Source organism: Chiloscyllium plagiosum, chromosome 26 (assembly GCF_004010195.1).
Source record: "Chiloscyllium plagiosum isolate BGI_BamShark_2017 chromosome 26, ASM401019v2, whole genome shotgun sequence".
Taxonomy (NCBI): domain Eukaryota; kingdom Metazoa; phylum Chordata; class Chondrichthyes; order Orectolobiformes; family Hemiscylliidae; genus Chiloscyllium; species Chiloscyllium plagiosum.
The window spans coordinates 3,585,417-3,607,110 of NC_057735.1; the positions used below are offsets into that span (position 1 = coordinate 3,585,417).

The 21,694-nt window shown below is 40.7% G+C and overlaps 1 protein-coding gene across 1 annotated transcript in view; it reads left to right on the forward strand.

Annotated features, from left to right (window-relative positions):
- The window catches only part of rhocb (ras homolog family member Cb), a 23,167-nt gene extending 6,319 nt beyond the window's left edge, over nucleotides 1-16,848 (forward strand). Inside the window, 5 exon segments of the mRNA XM_043716361.1 lie at nucleotides 9,980-10,058; nucleotides 10,060-10,137; nucleotides 10,719-10,839; nucleotides 10,998-11,128; nucleotides 15,617-16,848. Coding sequence (XP_043572296.1) covers nucleotides 9,980-10,058; nucleotides 10,060-10,137; nucleotides 10,719-10,839; nucleotides 10,998-11,128; nucleotides 15,617-15,787 — 580 coding nt within the window. The 3' untranslated portion in view covers nucleotides 15,788-16,848.
- The last annotated feature ends 4,846 nt before the right edge of the window (nucleotides 16,849-21,694 follow it).

Genomic DNA, 21,694 nt, shown 5'->3' on the forward strand with positions numbered 1-21,694 from the left:
TAGGTGGGGAGTTCTTGGACTAAGGGGGACAGGACCGTGTCGAGGTATGCAGAGATGAGTTCGGTGGGGCAGGAGCAGGCTGAGACAATGGGTCGGCCGGGGCAGTCAGGTTTGTGGATTTTGGGCAGGAGGTAGAAACGGGCGGTGCGGGGTTGTGGGACTATGAGGTTGGAGGCGGTGGATGGGAGATCTCCTGAGGTGATGAGGTTATGGGTGGTCTGGGAGATGATGGTTGGTGGGAGGTGGGGTCATGGTCAAGGGGGCAGTAGGAGGAGGTGTCCACGAGCTGGCGTTTAGCCTCAGCGGTGTAAAGGTCGGTGTGCCAAACTACTGCCGCGCCTCCCTTGTCTGCCGGTTTGATAGTGAGATTGGGGTTGGAACGGAGCGAGTGGTGGGCTGCACGTTCTGAGATGGACTTGACATTTGCCTCTGTATTACTACACTTAAGGCATGTGATTTGTGGGTAATTCTCTTTGAAGTTGTAAACAGGTGCTGGGCCTTTGAAGCTAAAGAATTACCATCGACCTATGTTGTGTCCATCTGTCAGATTTCCTATGCCAGTTGGGAGTTTTTGATTTGTAACTTTTTTTTTTTCCCCCTGTGGTTTAATATTAGACTTGAAGGCTTTAGTCTTTGATCCATTAATGGGATTGGAATGTTCCTGGCTAGTTCAACACTAATCCTCTCATTGCTCTGGGGGCTGGTGGATTGCCTCATGGAGCCTTTGCATTTTGTATATCGAGATACCTCTGCTGTAAAGGAGTTCGCAGTGACAGTTGAACAGCAATTATAGTTTCACGATGTTCGTAGAATCATGCAGTATGGAATGCATCCTTTAGGCCTGTGTTGCCAAACCTACTAGGGAATTAGGTGTTAAGCAGCTTATTGCAGAATTCATAACCACTGACCTACTCTTGAAGCCACAGTATAAATTACCTTCCAGTTCAGATTTTGGTAGGTGGTATCTCTGGGGGATTCAATGATACTGTTCAAGATCTTTGCCTAGTGATACAAATGTTACTTTCCACTTATCACTCCAACCCTGGACACTGTACCGATTTTGCATGTGGCTTAGGGCTGCTTCAGTGAGTCTCCTGGTACTGAACATTGTGCAACCATAAGAACACTTTCTGCTGAATAGAAGCTCCATTAAGCAGCAAAGTTTTTCAACTCCGGACAGGACTGAGGAACTCCTAGAATCATGTGAAGACCAAATCCCACCTTACATTTGAGGATGCCCTGCCTCATGGCGCTTGCTATTAAGTTGGGTAGACTTAGAAGGGATTCAACAATTCCAGTGCCTTTTCCATGAGGTTCTATGGGCCACCAGACTTCTTTTACAAACTGGCCCTGTATATTCTTCTACTCCTATTTTAATTAGGTGATCAACCCTGGTTCAACGAAGGGTGCAGGAAAGTTTGCCATAGCAGTACCAAGCATAACTAAAAGTGTCAACCTAATAAAGCTGCAAAACAGGACTATATGCCAAAAGGCATAAGCATCAAGTGATCTGCAAAGCTGAGATTCCACAGCTCTCTGATCGATTCCAAGTTTCGCAGCCCTGCTATATCCAGTTGTGAAGTCACTGCCAATTAAACAACTTACTGGAGGTGTCTCCACAAATATCCCCATCTTTTGAGGGAACCAATCACATTGCAGATGCTTCATCCTTACCTTTTGTAACAATACTCAGCTTGAGGTGCAGCCTCTACCCCTTCCCAGAATTGCCCAGCATTACAAATGTATGCCCTCAGCCAATTCTATTCACTCCATATGATGTCAAGGTACAGTTAGTGACTCTAGGTCTTGAATATCCTGGCAATCCTGATGGCATGTGCCCTGAACTTTAAGGAAGATAGTTGTGGAAGGGTATTTTCATTTCGTGTCGTTAGATGTTCCTGTTATTTCCTCGGCCCAAACATCTTTTAAGTAGCCTTAAGTTTAGAAGTCAATGTTTAGTTCCTTTCTGCTTCAGAACTGAATCATGTGTCCAAATGCAGCAAGATCTGTGTGCTATCCAGGCTTGGGCTGACCAACCAATAACATTCACTCAATGCCAGATAGTTATGCTTGTGGTGTTACTATCACCTCTGACAGTTACATTTTCATTATTGAAATCCCAACTGTCAACGCTCTGGGAATTACTGTTGACCAGAATTTGAACTGGGCTAGCCATATAAATCTTGACTCCCTGTCCAATTTCTTCCCCCCACCTTTAGTCAAAGCAAAACATTCAGACGCAGTATAGTTTATGTCCATCTTTCCTTCAGAAGCTGGAGGGAGAAGTCAATCGCAGACAGACAAGAGTTCATTGTCTTCTGTGGAATAGCACTTAATTTACAGGGAGGAGCATCTGGATTGGCAATATTTTGATTGGGTGACTGTCACAACCAGTGTGTCAATAGTGAAGATTAAGCCATCTGTTACACAATGAATAACTTCAATGAATAAACTCACCTCAAACTGAATGCTGTCCCATTTTACATGGCTCTACACAATTACTGCCTTTCATCTTCTTAACCCATCAACCTTGCCTCCAGCACCCCATTGTTAACTGAGTGCTTATCTGATCTGTCCTCTTCAGCTGAGCCTCTTGTTTCACAACTTAGAACTTGACTCTTGCCTGCCTGCGTATACCCTATACATATTCTCACCAAGTCTGTCCACCATCTTCAAGGTACAAGCCAGGCATGTGATGGAATACTTCCCACTTGCTCAGATGAGTGCAGTTCCAACTAGTCTCTGATGTAACCGCCTGCTTGATTGACAGCATGTCCACAAAATTTTGCCACTCTCCATTGGTAGCAACAGCAATGTACCATCTACAAGGTACAATGCAGAATTGTTCTGTTAGTGACCACTATCATTTTTGATGGACCAGGATGTCTGACATAATCAATGGTGCAAATTCCCCTTTGTCAGTCATCTTGCCATTGAGGACATGTTCATCTATTAGAGGATGTTTAAAAAAAAAACATTTTAGTATTGAATATGTTTAAGTCATCAAGTGATCTCAAAGGGGAGCCATGCATTCTCACTTAATAAATTTATTAATGAGCAGTGTAGATAAAGGTGAACCAGTAGACTTGTGTTTGGATTTCCTAAAGGTACTGCACAAGCCTACTTACCATATTTCAACACTATGGAGGATATGGGATAATAGACATTTGGGGTTGGGGGGTATTTTCAGAATAGACTAATGGAGTGTCACATGAATGGTGCTCGGCTCAACTCATTACAATGTATGAATAACATGATGGAAATATGTTAAGTTTACAGATTCCTTGAGTGGAAAGGTCAGTAGTGAGGATGATGCAATGTTAAGTGGGCATAAATGTGCCAGATGCAATATAATAGGAAAATCAGTTATGCACTTAGCAGGAAACAAAGCTCAGTATTTTTTAAAAGGTGAGACTGCAGAACATTGCAGCATTAGAATTTCAGGGTGTTGTGGCATGAATTGCCAAAAGGTAGCTTCAGAGTTTAGGTAATTGAGAAGGCAAATGGAATGTTGATCTTAGAATAGGGAGACTTGGCTAAAACTTTACAAGGAATGAATCAGAGCACACCTGTAATATGAAGTTTTGGTAAGAAAATAAGGCTCTGCCATGTTGAATGGCAGAGCAAGCCTGGCTGTGCCAAATAACCTACTTCAGCTCCTGTCTTTCTGGTATGAGGTGCTGAGACCATTGATATACAAATATAAGCACATACAAATTAATATTGGGTGGCACATCTTGCTTGCTGGTATTCCAATCGTGACCCCTCTAGTGTGGGAGAAGAGGTAGGCCATTTGTCCATCAGGTTTACTCTGTCATTCAAATGATTGATCTGGTGGCTTCACTTTACTGCCTTTCCTCATCTCTAGCTGCTTTTACGGATTTAAAAATCTGTCTATCCCTATCTTCTGCAATAAAGAATTTGAAAGACCATCAGAAATGCATTTGTTCAACTGGCTGGCTCATTACTGAAATCTTTGACTTATTTTTTAAAAAATCCAAAGAACTGTAGATGCTGGAAACCTGAACTTACTGGGAAGTTTCAGCAGGTCTGGCAATATCTCAAGAGAAATCAGTAATCTTTTGGGTCCAGTGACCCCTCGTCAGAATGCTGTTGACTGAGATTATGCTGTCGCATTGGCTCCACTTGCAGAAGAGTCCACAATCTCTTTACCTTGACAAGCTCAAGACTATTACCTTTCAATAAAGTCACCTTTCTTTTAACTCCATGAGAACCTTTTTCCATGTATGGAGTCAGCTATTACGAGGGGGCATAGCTTTAGATTAAGGGGTGGTAGGTATAGGACAGATGTTAGGGGTAGATTCTTTACTCAGCGAGTCATGAGTTCATGGAATGCACTGCCAGTAGCAGATTCTTTACTCAGCGAGTCGTGAGTTCATGGAATGCCCTGCCAGTAGCAGTGGTGGACTCCCTCTTTATGGGCATTTAAACGAGCATTGGATAGGCATATGGAGGATAGTGGTCTAGTGTAGGTTAGGTGGGCTTGGATCAGTGCAACATCGAGGGCCAAAGGGTCTGTACTGCGCTGTATTGTTCTATGTTCCAATGTGTAGAGGCTCAATGCCCCCCTTAAGAAAATCCCTCCAAATCCAGGATCAACCTAATGAATCTTATTACTTTTCATTAAACTACCACTGGCAGTATAATGTAAGGGGCCCCAGGAGTTTATTTTTCAGATGTGGTCAAACCATTGCACTTGTGTAACTTAGCAAGACCTATTTTGCTCCATTTAATTTGAAGTAAAGGCTGGCATTCTCGCCTGCATTTTTATACCTTTTTGAAGAACGTTTGCATAACAAACTTAGCGAACTTAGGTGTAAAGGTTATGGGTACACCCCTATGTAGAACTCCACCGAAAGTGTGGGGGGTGTGTCTGGGCTGTTCTCGGCAGCATTTCAGTGAGCCGAGTTTGTTTTTAATCATTCTTTTGTTTACAGGTACAATCAGGGTTGAAACAGCTCTGATGTAATGTTTTTCAGACCTTGAGATCCCCTTTGGATAATCCAAAATTCGGATAATTGTGGTTCCTCTGTACTGGTTCCCTTTGTCTTGTTGCCACAAGAATTCAAATCAATTCAGCAAGCATAATTTCTCCTTCATGGAAGTCTGGTGACTCTGCTTTATCATGTATATTTGTAGATGCTTTACATCCTTTTATAAATAGACTCTAGCCCTCTCCTGACTGACATGTTAAGCTAACTGACCTACTATTGCTGGTTTTGTCTCCTTATATAAAGGTGCTCTCTTCCAGTTTTTGGAACCTCGCCTTTCATTTATGTCCACCTGATGAACTTTTACTTACCACTAAATAAACCAAGGGGTATTTATAAGGTGCTAACATGCTGTGGCATCAAACATCAGCAAGATCTTTGCAGGGAGGAAAAACTCATGAGCAGCCAGGGTGTTGTCTTCTGGAGGTCTCTTTTGAATAGTGTTGTGCGCAGGTGGAAATTCCTCATGACAGCCTTAGCATCCTGGAAGTTTTGTCAGCAATACTTTCTCACAGCGGAAGAAACTCTTGAGGGTTGATCTGCACAATATGTGGCTGCTAGTGAGTATATTTCTTTGAATGTCCAGAATTAATTGTTGCAAGGCTGCAATCCAAAATAAACTTGAAATCCTCAAGAATTTACTGTAAGACTGGAAAAACTTTGCAGTGGCCTAGCCAGTTTCGTGACTACATAATTAAAACCCTGTCTGCGATGAGCAAAGCAGCTGACTTGGCTAGATGATTGGAGTTTGTACTTCACTACTTTGGGAGTTGGTAGGTTATCTGCAGGTTACACAGGAAGTGTCTTGGCTACACAATTGCTGTCAAAATTTAAATCTTCCAATTCCAGGGTTTCCTTGTGCTGCAAATCTGCCTGGTTTTACTCTGGATCACCCTGGTAACACTACAGACTGATTTTGTGCTAATCCTCAGTACTACCTTTTCTGCATCTGTCTTTTATTGGCTTTTCCTAAACCTTCATGGGTCAGCAATCTACTGGTAGTTTTTGATTGTAGCTGAAGTTTATTTTACCCTGCTGTGCTTTTAACTGGAGTAGTTGGCTGCTTCAGACTACAAAACCCTAGTATGATTGAATCCTGACCGACACTCAGCAAATTGTCAGGAAAATTAACCTAACCCTGTAGTTACCTGTTATCCCCAGCACCAGCAAGCAAAATCAAGATACGATGGAATGTTCTGTCTGGATTAGTGAAGGTCAAGCATTTCTGAACTCAAAACTCTATCAAACAAAGCTAACTTGATTAGAACACAATGCAGCATCTTTATTTAGCTGCTTTCACTGGACTGCAAACTAAGGTATAGTTGTCGTAGTCTGTGCAGAGGCGGTTTAATCTGAGGGTCACCACACCCAGCAGAGGCTGAGGAATCCTACATAACTATGGTGGAGGAATTTCACCCAGCTTTTGTAATCTGTGTATTGCAAACTGGTTGTCCAGCCATCTGAACTCACCAACCCACTGTAGCAGCACAGGACATAGAACATTACAGCACATTACAAGCCCTTCAGCCCTCTTTGTGCTGACTTGTCATACCACTCTGAAGCCCATCTAACCTATGCTATTCCATGTATGTCCATATGCTAGTCCAAGCAGTGATCATCTACACTATTCACTAACAGCTTAGTAAGGCTGCTTTGACAGCACCTTATAAACTTGTGACATCATGGTGGGGCAATGGTAGTAAAGGTATAGAAGCACCACTTTCTAGTTCCCCTCCAAGTTACACGCCATTCTGATTTTAGAACTGTTGACTTTTGTTTTGAGTCATAGGTCAAAATCCTGGAACTCTATCAACAAATGGACATACTATACCCATAGACTGGAGTTATTCAAAGTGGCAGCTCACTGCTACTCGGCAATTATGAGCAATGAATCCTGGTGTATTGTGCTCACCTCTGCAAATTTCAGTTTGAATGTAGTTGAAAGAAAACATATTCAATTTTTAACTTGGGGAAAGGTGGACTTGGATACTACTAAAGCTTTATGCAATCACCAGTGGAGAACGATATTGGTTGCTAGAAATTACTTTCTGCTCTTCCCTGATTAAGAAATGTCAGTTTTGAAGATGCTGCAAATCATTTCTAAGGTTATTTTCATGATTCTATAAATGGCATAGCTTTTGACCTTGAAGCTTTTTTGAGCCAATCCTGTCTATGTGCAATCAAATCAGCAATTCTTAGCTACCTGATTTAAGAAACAAGAGTTTTATCTTTTATTCCTTTTTAGACTTTGTCCAGTTGAGTTTGTTGCTGCAACTGTGAACTTGGACCCAGGACTATCCCTGTAACTAGGAATATGTCCTAATATTCCCCCCCCCGGCACACTCAGTTGTTCTGACACTAGTCAGTTTTCTGCTAAGTATTGTTTTCAAACCATAGTCTCGCCGCATGTGAGGTCAGTCAACTTTTCTTACCACCTGGTCTTAATGGAATTGGTGTGAACTGAAGTATCTTTTCCCCTCAGCCTTTTGCTACAGGGACATCAAAACTGTCTACTCTAAAGGAGTAGCAGAATTTGATTTTTAACAATTGCCAATCTTTCCATTGGAAGGTAGTCCGTTTTTCTTTATGCAGCTGTGATGGTTTGCATTGGGGTTAAAGATGGAACAGTGGAATTAAACTATGTCCTGGAAGATTAACTTGTCTTGGCTACAGAAGTATGAAGGCTTAGAATTCTTGGTGCTGCTTGGATCAGCTGATCCCTTCCTGAGTTGGTGTCTCTCCTGAGAAATCCAGCACTTGTTCCCAGTCTAAACTATAAATGTTTGACTCACAGCTGTAACTTGACAAATATTTGTTAGCTCCGGAGTATAAAATAAACTTGATGTAAGGAGAGGAACTTGGGGGTGGGGGGTTGCTTCTCCTGGACTGTGTACCTATGGGTGTGCTGATTTTGATTTTTGTTGCTAATCTGCAGGTCACGTCCTTGAGACCACTTAATGTTTCTCTCTGTCAAGCATTTTGCAGAACTTTCTAGGGTGGGAAGCAGTATAGGAATTCTCTCTCATTGGCCAATAATTCATTTAATCATGTTACAGAAAACTGTCATTAACCTGTTTACAAATTGGCTGCCATTACTTCCTAGTTAAAATATTGCATCTGTTTTGGTCACTACATTACCAGAAGGATGTGGATGCTTTGGAGAGGATACAGAAAAGGTTTACCAGGATGTTGTCTAGTTTGGGGGCTTCTAACTATGCAAAAAAGTTGGAGACTGGGTTTGTTTTCACTGGAATGTAGGTCTCCCCTCAATCTCCTGAGTTTGAATGGAATGGATAAAGTGGAAAGTGAGGTTTTTCCGGGGGGGGGTGGTTTCAATTACTGGGGCACACAGTTTCAAGGTTGGGAGGGAGGGGTTTAAAAGATGTGCAAGGCAATATTTTTACACTGTGGTGAGTCCTTGTAGTTTGCTGCTAGAGGTGGTTGTGGAAGCAGACACTAGCAGTATTCAAGAAGTTCCTGGGCGCATACATGAATAAGAGAAGTGAAGACAGCCTTTGTATGGAAGGGCACAATGAGGGCCAAAGGGCCTGTTCCTGAGATGTAACCTTTTTAAAAACAAATAGCCATTTTGAAAAAGACTAATTGCAGTTGTTCAGGAGCATGTGTTGTGGAGATCACTGAGCTGAAGCTAGCCATAGTCAAATGAGATTTGAGAAATTCCTTCCCACAAATGGCTTTGACTTCAGGCCTGCAATAAATAGACCCAGCTAATTGCAGCATTGCAAAATTTAATGGAGTTTGAGCAAGACTGTTAATGTATATTTTATAAATTCCTTAGAACAGAAGGACAGGAAAAGGCTGATCAGCACTTCAAACCTATCTTACCATTTTAGCAAAGTTGTGGCTGATCTGCCCAGTCTACAGACCTGTCATGCTAGTTCTGTAGCCCTCAACTCCTTGATATCAAAAATCAATCTTTGAATGCTTTGTGATCTAGCCTCTGCAACTGTCTGGAGTAAACCATTCCAGATGTTTGCTTTCTACTGAATTCCTTTGAATCTCCATAGCTTAAAGCAGGGTGTTTTTAGTTTAACTTTGAGCAGTCCTTCTGAGTCTTTGGCAGATATCTTTGAACAAGGTAACTAAAGAAATAATTTTAATCTGACTAGAGGTGTGGGTTTAAAACTAAAATATCCTGAGGAGCTATTTAAAGTGCAGAATAGCAAGATTGTGGCTGATCTGTCTAGGTCTCAACTCCTTCATGCCAGTTCCTCAGTCCTCAACTCTTTCAAAAGAAAAATCTTGTCTGTACCCAATCACAGTAGAATAGCTTCCTGAAGTATTCTGCATCTATCTCTTGCATCTAAGTTGATGTAACAATATTAATAAAATGTAATAACCTGCAAGGTAGCAAGACACCCACTGAAGAACAAAATTATCAAACCAGCTTCAACCTAGGGTCTGACTTGTTCAGTAATTACTGCAACTAGAATCAGTGGGTTTTGTTTAACTCTTCTAAATGCTCCTTCCTTGATGGACTTTAGCATTTTCCCCAATGAGACACATGCTAGGCTAATTGGCGTATAGTTTCCTCTCTGTTCTGATTCCTTGAACAGGCATGTCACATCAGCAATTTTCCAATTCCTTGGAGCCCTCAGTTGAGTTCTAGAATATTTTGACAAGGGTTATATATGTAGCCATTCCCTTAAAATTGTTGAATGCAGGTTCAGTTCTTGGAGACCTGTTTGCCTTCAGTTCTTAGTTTGTCAAAGACTTGGATCTTTGATAGGAACTATTACAAGATTGTTCAACCCAACAGCACCTTGGGATGTTTAGTGTCTTCAATCCTGAAGACTGAAGCAAAATATTAATTTTAAACTTTCTAAGAATTTCAAAAATGAATTCTTCAGTGAAGTAGTCTTATCTCTCTTTTTCATTTGTTTTATTTTTGAATGGAAGTTCCATTGTTTTGCATTCCAGGGTCTTATTAATTTTATCTTCTCTAGATATGGCAGCCATTCGGAAAAAGTTGGTTATTGTTGGAGATGGTGCTTGTGGCAAGACATGTCTTCTAATTGTGTTCAGTAAGGATCAGTTCCCTGAAGTTTATGTACCAACTGTCTTTGAAAACTACATTGCAGACATTGAAGTGGATGGCAAACAGGTGAGTTGGGTTCAGGAATGTCATTGCCAGTGAATGCAAGACTCGCTGTTTTAAACCTTTCTTAAATGAATGAACTGAGTTCTGAATTGTAGCTTCAGGTAATTACCTGATCTGTTAATTTTGCAGTAAATTTATCCTTTTTTTTTCCTAAAAGTCTTTATTTTCAGCTATAAACCTTAAACTTTGTGCTTAGCCAACAGAAATATTGGCTAAGGTACTAGGCCTAGCTAACTTTAAATGTTCCTGCAGAATTAAATCTGTCCAGGTTGTGGGAACAGAGGATTAATTTTTGGGTTAGCCTGGGGAGGAGTAGCCTGACAGGCCTTTTAATCCATTCAATGTGAACACAACCACTGGTTCAGCCTGTCAATGTACCCCCAAAGGTGACCCTGCTGCAGCCATCTAATGTTCTATGCAATGTCCCAGGTCTTTAGCTGTCAAGAAAGTATACTCCTTTATTTGAGACTTAAGTAATTACAAAATTACTGTTCCTTATTCATCAACCTTGTGTTTTTTTTTTAGTAAACTGAAATCAGAAGCATGGGTAATATATGCTAAATGGTAAATTGCACTCATTGCAGGTTGAACTTGCACTCTGGGATACAGCTGGACAAGAAGACTATGATAGACTCCGACCACTCTCCTATCCTGACACTGATGTTATTCTAATGTGTTTCTCAATTGATAGCCCGGACAGCTTGGGTAGGTTTTGATTTCATATTTTGCCTATGTTTTGGTGTAATTCTAATCATACTATAGCATTGTTTCTGCATTATAACAGATTGTATGAATAATCTGGACTTAGCATTTTAACTGCAGGAAAAATTCAACTTTGAAAGTCACTGATAACTCTCTTGCAGAAAATATTCCTGAAAAATGGACACCTGAAGTGAAGCACTTTTGTCCAAGTGTGCCTATAATTCTAGTTGGAAACAAGAAGGATTTGAGAAATGATGAGAATACAAGAAAAGAACTTGCAAAAATGAAACAGGTGAGAATTCACTGTCCTCCTGATCTCTGTAGCAAGTACAGCAATTTGCATGTGGAAAGAATAGCCATTTTTCAGGACCAGTTGTGGTTGGCAAATGCACTCCTTTCTGCACTTCAGTAATTTTTGTATCCTATACTGTTCCAACTTTAGTGCAGTGTTGAGAAATTAACAATCACTTTAGTTCGGGATTGCAGTTGCTAACTTTCAATTGGTCTAACACTGTAGAAGCTCATGGTGAGTGAATCTCCCTCCACTTTGGAAAGCTCCAATCCTGTACTGGTGTTCAAAATGCTTTGTCGCTTTCTCAGAGGATTATGGTAACAATCTTAGCCCAAGTAACTCCCTCTATCATCTTGAAGCTATACATCAGCTTTCTAATGTGGAGTGATAGTGACACTATGATCCATCTGCATGACCAGCTGCTCAATGCTGCCTCCTATCTCCTCTCCTTGCTTTAATTGTATTCAAGAGAAACAATTAAAATTGGATCTCCAAGAATGAATGTAGACATCAGCTATGAAACTGGAGATGATGGACAAACAAGACCATTGAGTAACATGAAATCAAATGTTGCTTTTCTGGAGGCCCAAAATATGGAAGGAATCAGTTTCATGGTTCCTTCCAGCTGCTTTTAACCATGTGAGCAGGTCTCAATAGGATTGGTTGCTTTTGGTGTACAAGTCATATATGGTGACCAGAACTTGTTTGAGGTGCATGTTGTACTTCCAATTTTAGAAAAATCTTAAATCGTTTTAATTGAAAACAAGCTCCCAATCCTGCTGCTGAATGAGCTGTGGAAGTGGCTTGGAGCCAGTGCTCCTTATTAAGAACTGTCTGAATATCCAGAGTGGTAATTTGGATCCCACTTGAGCAAATTTATAGTAACTAAAGAAATCCCCTGACATCTGGTGGGAAGGGTAGCTAGTTTTCTCCCTCTAACTGCAATCTTAGATTTGGCAACTAGCATTTATAGTTTTAACAATCTGGCAAATGAAAAAATGTTTATTGTAATATCAGTCAGAGGTGATTGTGGTGCCCTTTGTCTTCAGTCTTGACCATTTTAGTTAAATCTGGCTGTGATGCCCAACATTGGATTTAGGTCTCCAACTAATACGTGTCACCTAAATACTAAATGCTTGCATGTCTTGTGCCTTTTTTGATTTTTGATTTTTTCATTTATGAAACTATAGCAAATTGGGCTCCACTTGGTAGCCATAATTTAGTTACATTTACTGTTTTTTTTCTGCAACATTGCTTCCAAATTACTTTGAAAGCTGATGTCAGTGTCTTGGTCTTAGAACAATTTCAAGCCAATGTTATTGTGGCCCAATAACTGTCAACTTTTATTTCTGAAGTAGTAATTGTTCAGCAACATCAACTCCACCTGCATTTTCAAAAACCATTGTTTGGTACTATTTTAACCATCCTACCTTTCAATTACACAATTCCAGATCATCCTATAATGTTAATTTCTACAGGGTTGATGGGAAGGTGGGGAAGTAGACTTTTCTGCATCCTTTGTCTCATGAAATTGTTCTCATGGGATTTTGGGGAAAGTAGTGGTGACTAAATTTAATTGCATGCTTGTTAAAATTTAGGAAGAGTACACTGGGTTGAAGAACGAGCACCTCCTTGTGCTGAAGGCTTCAATTTGACAATTTGCCCCACCTCTTCTTTCCTCCCCCTCCTAATCTTGCTCTGACTTTTTATAAAATGTCCTCCCTATGTTCTGCACACTTTAGTATTTGACCCAATTTCTTTTATTGCATTGACTTTTGACTCATTCCTTCTGTTCTGATCCAGATCACTTAAGTCTAATTCATTACTTGATTCCATCCATTTTAATGTTTTTATTTGGGCTGAAATACTTGACAATTGCATTTCTTTACCTCTGCATATAATTACTGTTGCTTGTGTTTTTGAAAAGCTAACATTTGCAATGTAATTATGTAGGTGTTGCACCTAAAGTTTTCACTTTGTGATGCAATTGTACATATTTCACTGGAAGCCATCTGGGAGTGAAATCTGAGCTAGCTGTTTTGGACAGCATGCTCTTCAGAGCCTTTGGCAGTTCAGATTTGAATATTTCAGGTTTATTAATTTTGGCTTTTTCTATAAATATTTACTGCAGCAATAGCTGCAAGTAAGTTACAACTTGTCAACACTTCAGTCCACTTGTGATTCAAGCATTTTTGTTCCATTATGATCTGGAATTGCCTCCTTTTTTAGTAGGCTGTTTATAGTTGAAGGGTTTGGGGGGGGGGAGGGGTCACTGGGAAAATTTGGTTTTTGATTTCACTTGACTGAAAGCAAATGAAGGTGTTTATATAATCTTATCTGATCTTCATTTGACTTTCAAATGTGTGTACTCTGGACACAATGTTGACTTGTTTTCTGAGCACTTCAGATTAGTCTTCACACGCCATTGTGGAATTGTTCATTGTTCTCAGCTTGCTTCCTTAATTTATCTTTGGTTCACAGGAAAATTTAGGCTTGCTTTTAGAATATACTAAATGTTTGAATTGTGGCAACATAATTGTTCTGCATAAAATATCAAGTTGTGGGTTTCCACAGTGCTGTGGCATTGTTTTGGGAGGACGGTACCTTAAGATTATATTAGTGTTGAGAACAGCCTTTTTGACATGGGACCATCTCAATGCCTTTGACCTTCCAGATAGAGGTATTCCAGTGTGCATTTGACCAGCTTGCCATCTATCCTGCAAAACCTGAAACTCCTGTTTCTGTCTTTAGCATTAAGATCTCCATTGCTGTGTTTGCCTAATCTGCTAACTCCCACTCCAGTAACATTGCTATTTGAAATCCTTATCCTTGTGTTCACATCATGGATTTCTGCAGTTCTCCAATTTTTCTCACCCTTCCTGGTTTTCTTTGCTGTCCATGGGTAACTGAACCTTCAGATGCCTTGGCACTAATCTCTAGAATTTTCCACCTGATTTTTAAATGGGTTTTGAAGGACAGGAACAAGTATTTTAGTAAGTGAAATCTTCAGTTATAACTAAAAATCAGGGTAGGCAGTTCTGTTCTTTGAGCCCATTCTATTTATTAGTCAAGGGTAACCTCCTCTGTCTCAACTTTCTTGCCCACTGTCAACTCTTCAAACTCACTAATTAAAAATGCCTCCTCCAATTTTGTTCTCGGTAGTGAATTCCACAGATTCGCTTCCCTTTTGAGGGAAGTAATTTCTCTACTTTAGCCTAAAGGGGTAACAGATTTTAAAATGGTGAGTGACCTCTGTACCATCTTGTACCTTTTTTAATTTCTGTCCTGGTCTAAACTGCTCAGTCTTGAGGCAAATACCTCATTGCTGAAATCAATTTAGTGGACTGCCTCTAAAACAGCAATTTCTAATTCCCCACAGTATGCCAGGTGTGGTCTAACTACTGCCTTGCAGCAGAACTTTCCTGGTTTTATTGCTAAGGGATAGAGTAAAAATAATTCCATTTACTTTCCTTTTACCTGTGGGGTTTATGATTCATACATGAGGTCACCCAGATCCCTCCCCACCAAAGTTTCTCATCGAGGCAAAATTGCCTTTTCTGCTCTGACCAAAGTGGGTAAACCCTCAAATATCCATACTAAACTAAATCTGACACACTTTAGACCATTTGTCTAATCCATCCATATTCATTTGTAAGCTTTATATCTTTGAACTTCCTAATCTATTTGTCGTCTGCAAAGTAGTTGGGGCCCAAGAACTGAACCCTGTAGCACCCCACTTTTTTATTCTACCAACCATGAGGGTGGGGGGAGGGGGGGAAGCAAAGGGTAGCCAGGTGGCATTTTGTTTAGTTGTCGTGATTTCCTCCTTGAAGGGATGCTAAGTGTTTTATGCCTCGCATTGTGTCCAAATCTCCTTCAGTACCAGCTCCAATATGGGTTGCTTTGACTTTCAAAGGCCCTGTTGTTAGATTCTAACTTCCTAGCAACAGACATAAGATAACCGGTCTATAGTTTCCTACCTTCTGTATGGATGAGGGCAGTATTAGAGGGTAACTCCAATACAACTAAATCTAGAAGAATTTGAGCCTTAAACTTAATTCTGAACAGGATTAATGGGAAAATCTGAGCATCTTCTTTGAGCAGTGAAAATGATTAAGCTTTTCACTATGTTGAGTACTTCAATTTTAGAATGAGGTTCAGTATACAAGGTGAAACTTTTAATATATTGCCAAAAGAGCCAGCACAAACGTTTTACTCCTGATCAGTTATCTTCAAGCTATGGATGCAAAGTATCTAATCTGTCTGCTGACTCAGTTGTTCAAAGTGAGTTCTTGGTCCAAGGACTTGTACCCAAAAGTGTGGGTTGTAGGGCAGCACTAGGAAGTAGTTGGTGGGGGGGGGGGTTGAAAGACTGGTAATGGAATAAAGTTGATTACTTGACCCATCAGACTAGATTAATCAAATCTTCTGTGCTTGTTCTATAACTGCGTGGTGCTTGCATGTATTAATGAAGTGTTTGTACTGCAGGAACCTGTAAAGCCAGAAGAAGGACGTGACATGACCAACAAAATTAGTGCTTTTGGCTACATGGAGTGCTCTGCCAAAACAAAGGAAGGAGTTCGGGAAGTCTTTGAGATGGCCACACGTGCTGCATTACAAGTCAAACACAAGAAAAGACGCAAGTGTGTGCTGTTGTAGGATCTGATGCATACTGTCGCATGTACTGTATCAGCTGTAATAACATTTATCAAACTTTTTACACAGTATATGGAGACTTTCCTCTTGCTTCCCCCTGGTTTCCAAATGGCTATTTTTCAAACACTTCTAGTCTGAGCCTTTTTGACTTGCTGTGTAATGCTTACTATCTGAATAGTGGTGAGAGGAGTCTAGTGTTGACCTGAGACCATGAACACCAGCACCTCATGACAGTGGGTTTAAGTACTGTACATTCAGGGGGTGAGGGGGAAATTTAGTACCATTTGGGTATCTACATTGTTATAAAAACTCATAACAAGATAATTAGTGTCAAATGACTTTTCTGCATAGTTCCATTTAACTTGAACATTTGGTACAGAGCATGAATTAGTTTGTATAATCATCTTCTGTAACCTGATCACTTTATTTGCTGAATGAATTATTTCTCTACATTCTAAGTCTGTGCTGCTGTTTTATTTCCATTTTTCTAAGCATTGCAGGCCAAACTGGGAGTAGTGCTATAGACTCCTGTGAATGGTAGTGTAACTAGCTTTTGTATAATTGCATTCCGTTAAGCAACTTTCTTTTGTAGATTTATTGTATTGAGATTCAACTTTGTATTGAAGCTCTGATTTGTATAAAATGCTAACTGTCAACCTTTTTAGTGATTGTAAAACCCCATCCTAGCTAAGGGTTCACATTATTGCAACCCTGCCTTCTGAATTTTGTAATTGTGCAGAAGTGACTCGATCAGTTTCTTGCAATTGCTCAGTGAAGCTCTGCTTCCTGTGATAACATGCTTGTAATTCCTGACTCTAACTTAAGGCTGAAGCAGTTTTCCTGAAGAACATTCCACAACTGATCAAGTAAATTTTAATGTTGGTTGTCTGTAAGTTGCACAGCTAGTGTGCATTTCTCTTCCCTGCCCTGTTAATCACAATTTTGTATGCAATAACCAATGCTGTGGCTTAAATGTAAAATCATTTTGCTTTCATCCTGGGTTATAACATTCAGACAGTTGGCACTTAACAAATGTTAAAATAAATTTAATGGAACACTTTAAACTCTGCCAATAATCAGCAAGTCTTTAAATGTTGTACTTTTTGAGTGCAGAGATGTCCTGCACTATTTTGATCTACCAGCATCTTCACTGCCTGTGAACCCAGTCTTTGAGGTGCAGAAGAATTGGTGTTTTGAGGCACTGAGCTAGCTGTTTTTGTATTGTACAACCTACCACAATGCATAGGTGAACAAGAAATTGTCTTCCTTTATCTGGACAGTCCTAAAATTAGGATTCATGATCTTAGAATTTACCATTTAGGATCTGGATGAGAATTTCTTGATTTTTGGCAATTCTGTAAATGCCCAGTCACTATATTTTATAGTTTCACTGGGTAAGGGGTTAGGTCATGAAGAATATTAATAGATGAGGTGCACTTTTTTAGCAGCAAGGAATATAGGTTTGTGACCAGGCAGGACAGTGAGGATGTCATTGGCAGATCAGATTTGGGTCAAATAGCGTACTCTTACATCTTGTGGGTGGGAAAGTGGAGTTGAGGTAAATTGCCAAATCTTCATGAAATGTAATTTGCAGTTTCAACTTTGATCCTATTCAGCCTCAAAACATTCTCTCAAATTCCAAAATTTTCACTGCTAAACAGCAGGTTTGTTCTAACTCTGGACTGCAGTGTTGCAGAAAATACACCATCCTTGCCAATGTCTACCTCTATTTTTAGATCATTTCCCTTTTTACTCTTAACCTGCAGGGAAACAATTACTACGACCTCTCATTTTTTAGGAATGATAGGGTTGTAATGAGAGGGAATTTTAACTTTCCAGATAGGCTGGGACTGATCATGGTGTTAAGGGCTTGATGGAGAGGAATTTGAAGTGTGTACTGAAGGTTTTTGTGGATGAACCTACGAGAGAAGGAGCAAAACCTGCCACTGAGAAATAAGGCAGAGAAGTGACTGAGGTCAGTGGGGGAGCACTTTTGGGGCCAGTGATCATAATTCCACTAGTTATAAAATAGTTATGGGAAAATGATAGACTGGATCGAAGTTAAAATTGACCTTTCTCCAATTTAGAATTTTAATGCAAGAACTTTCCAAAGTTGATTGGGAGGGACTATTTGCAGGGAAAGGGGTGGTTTGAAAGTTAGTCTTATAAAAATGGCAAGTCTAGAGGCAGATTTTGTGCACATAGTAAGGCTGGTAGGTGTAGGGAATGTTGGGTGACTGCAGAAATTCATTCAAAAGGAGGCATGTCTTGGGTATAACGGGTAACATTGACTGAATCCCTAGAGTGTAAAGGCTGACACACAGGTGGTTTTGTTAGTCAACTATTATAATGCACCTTTTGGTTAATTGTGGACACTTCCTAAAAATGTATTGGCTGTAATGTGATTAGTGCCACTGCTTCTGAAGCATGATTTTTCTATATTGTGGTGTTGCACAAAAAAACCATCTTACAGCAGAACTCTATCTTCCAGCATCTCACCCATGATATAAATAGCTAATGTGGCCATTATTTAAAGTTGAGGAAAAGCCAGGGACCTAAAGTCTGAGTTGTTGGAGGGAATTCTGAGGGGCAGAATTAACATGTATTTGGAAAGGACTGATTGGGGATAGTCAGGTGGGAAATAGTGTCTTGGGGCAGCATGGTGTTTCAGTGGTTAGCACTACTGCCTCAAGCACCAGAGACCTAGGTTCAGTTGTGGCCTCGGGCAGTTGTCACTGGAGTTTGCTCTGGTTTCTTCCCACAGTCCAAAGATGTGCAGGTTAGGTGAAATTAGCCATGCTAAATTGCCCATAGTGTTCAGGGATAAGTCAGGAGTAATGGAGAATGGGTTTGGGTGGGATACTCAGAGTTGGTGACCTGATGGGCCCTGTCTCCACACTGTAGGGCTTCTGATTTTTTAAGACTAAGTTTTAAGTCTGGAATGACAAGTGACAAAGATTGAAGGCAAGGCAGAGGACATTGTCTATATGGACCTCAAGGTTCTGCATGGTGGGCTGGGTAGTGAGATTAGATCAAATGGAATCCCAGGGGCAGTTAGCCATTTGGATACAAAATCCTCTTGAGGATAGAGGGTGGTGGTGGGGTTTGCTTTTTTTTGAACTAGAGGCCTGTGACCAGTGGTGTGCTGCAAGGGTCAGTGCTGGGTCCACTAATTTGTAATTTTTAACAAGGGCAGCATGGTGACTCCATGGCTAGCACCACTGCCTCCCAGCACAAGAGACTTGGGTTTGTTCCCCACCTTGTGCCGTGTGGGTTTCCTCCCCACACAGTTCAAAGATGTGCAAGTTAGGTGGACTGGTCATGCTAAATTGCCCATGGCTGCGTTCAGAGGGTTGGTGTGGACTTGGACTAAAGGGCCGTTTCCATACTGTGTAGGGAATTGAATCTAATTGCTGTGGTTCTGTTTGCCGTGCTGGAAGTTTTTGTTGCAAACGTTTCGTTCCCCTGTCTAGGTGACATCCTCAGTGCTTGGGAGCCTCCTGTGAAACAATTCTGTGGTGTTTCCTGCGGCATTTATAGTGGCCTGTCCCTGCCGCTTCTGGTTGTCAATTTCAGCTGTCCGCTGTAGTGGCCGGTATATTGGGTCCAGGTCTGTGTGTTTGTTGATGGAGTTTGTGGATGAGTGCCATGCTTCTAGGAATTCCCTGGCTGTTCTTTGTTTCGCAGCATGATACCCAGCATGAGCAAAACTAATGTAGTGTACAAACTCCCGTGCAAGGACTGCACAAAACACTATATAGGACAAACAGGAAGACAGCTAACGATCCGCATCCACGAACATCAACTAGCCACGGCAGGGACAGGCCACTATAAATGCCGGAGGAAACGCCACAGAAGCACTTCACAGGAGGCTCCCAAGCACTGAGGATGTCACCTAGACAGGGGACGAAATGTTTGCAACAAAAACTTTCAGCTCGGCGAACAGAACCACAACAACGAGCATCTGAGCTACAAATCTTCTCTCAAACTTTGAGTTGAATCTAATTTTTGTGGGCTTTCACAAACTTTTCAACATGACTGGTATGACTGGTGCTTGTACAATTTCAGTAAGCCTTGTCCTGTATACCACCTATTAAGGACTGAATGGGCATGAGTTTATGTGCTTGTTTTTGGATGTTTATTTCTACAAATTGTTGCACTGGCTGATGAAACTTGTGCTCCCTTTCCAAAGTTATGGATGGTCTAGATGACTTGAAGCAGAGTCCTCAATCTGCTAATTTAATCATCTGGTCCAACTTTTAAGCGTCTGTAAGGTGCAACATAACTATAATGGATTTGGGGCTGTCTGTGCAGCACCAAATGAAATGAAGATTCCTGTGCCTGAGTTTGGATTTAAATCAGTTTTTCATAGCTTAAATTCTCCAGTCCTGACCAACATCCACTCGAATCACCACTACACAAACCTTTTTGAAACATTGTCAGGGCAATGTTGGTGACTGCTTGAGATTTTTTTAATCTACTTATTCTGATGCTGTAACACACTTAGGTGTGGCTTAGCTATATAATATAGAAGGTCCTTTGGTCCAGCATGTCTATGCTGACCAATCAACACCACTACACTAATCCCACTTACTTGTACTTGGTCCATAGCTGCCTAGTAATATTGTGTTGAAAAATGTGTTGCTGGAAAAGTGCAGCAGGTCAGGCAGCATCAAAGGAGCAGGAGAATCAACATTTTGGGCATAAGCCCTTCTTCAGGAATGTGTACCTGCCTCCACCACCATCTCAGGCAACATGTTCCATATTTCTACCAATCCTCTGGGTGAGAAGTATTCCTCTGATCCTCTTGCCAATCACCTTGATTTATGCAAGCAGGCCTTTGATATGTTTGCCAATGGGGAAAAATTCCCAAATACCTGTATTGTGTATTCCTCTGCCTGACTCCCTTGAAACCACCTCTCTTCCAGAGTAATAAACCCAGACTTTTTGTCCCTGGCAACAACTTGAATTTCCTCTGACAGTGTAGTGACCAGATGGAATGCCAGGAGGTGATAGTGGTCCTGGAGGGTGCAATGTTTTTTTAAAGTTGTAACAAGATTTCCTTGCTCCTTTTACAGCATGCTGACCAACTATTAGTGTATGTACCTGTGCTGACACCTTCAGGATCTATGGATATGTACACTGATGTCAGTACTCCCTGAGAGATTACCACTTATTGTGCACATCCCTTATTAGACTTCCCAATTTGTCATACTCCAGGATTAAATTCCATCTGCTATTGTTCTGCCCAGTTTACCTGCTGATCAATATCAGGCTGTAGTCAATTTGTTATCTATAAATGGACTGTTTTCTACATTCTTCAAGTTATTAACATAGCAGCCAGTGCTGACTTTGTGGTATACCACTGGTCGCAGGCTTTCAAACACAAAATAATCCTTCATCATTCTCTGCCTCATTGACTTGGACTCACAAGTAGGAAAACTATCACTGCATCACAACCATCCTTGGAGACCACTTCTACGCTACTATGATTACAGGAGAATGCGATGAGAACTGTGGCCTAACAAAGTATTCAAGTATAACCTCCCTACTCTGTTTCTAAAATAATCTGCTGTGCTTTTTGTCTTCCTTTTAGCTGCAGGTCCATCTGCATCTCTCTATCCTTCCATTGCATATTGCCATTTTCTGTGCCCATTGCTAATGTGTCTCAGCTTTTGTTTAACTTACTAAAATTACCTGTGGTGTTTTAGTATTTTCAAACTGCATGTAAATCACATTTAAAATAAAAGCAAGGAACCCAAAGCTTGACCCTACCAGACCTTACTGCAAACAACCTGTTAGTCGTTAGTACCTGTAGACCCATTTTGTGCATATCTTAATTGAGTTTTTGGGTTTGAGGTAACCAGTTAATCAAGGTAAATCAAAAGTAAAATTCTATCATCTTGCCAA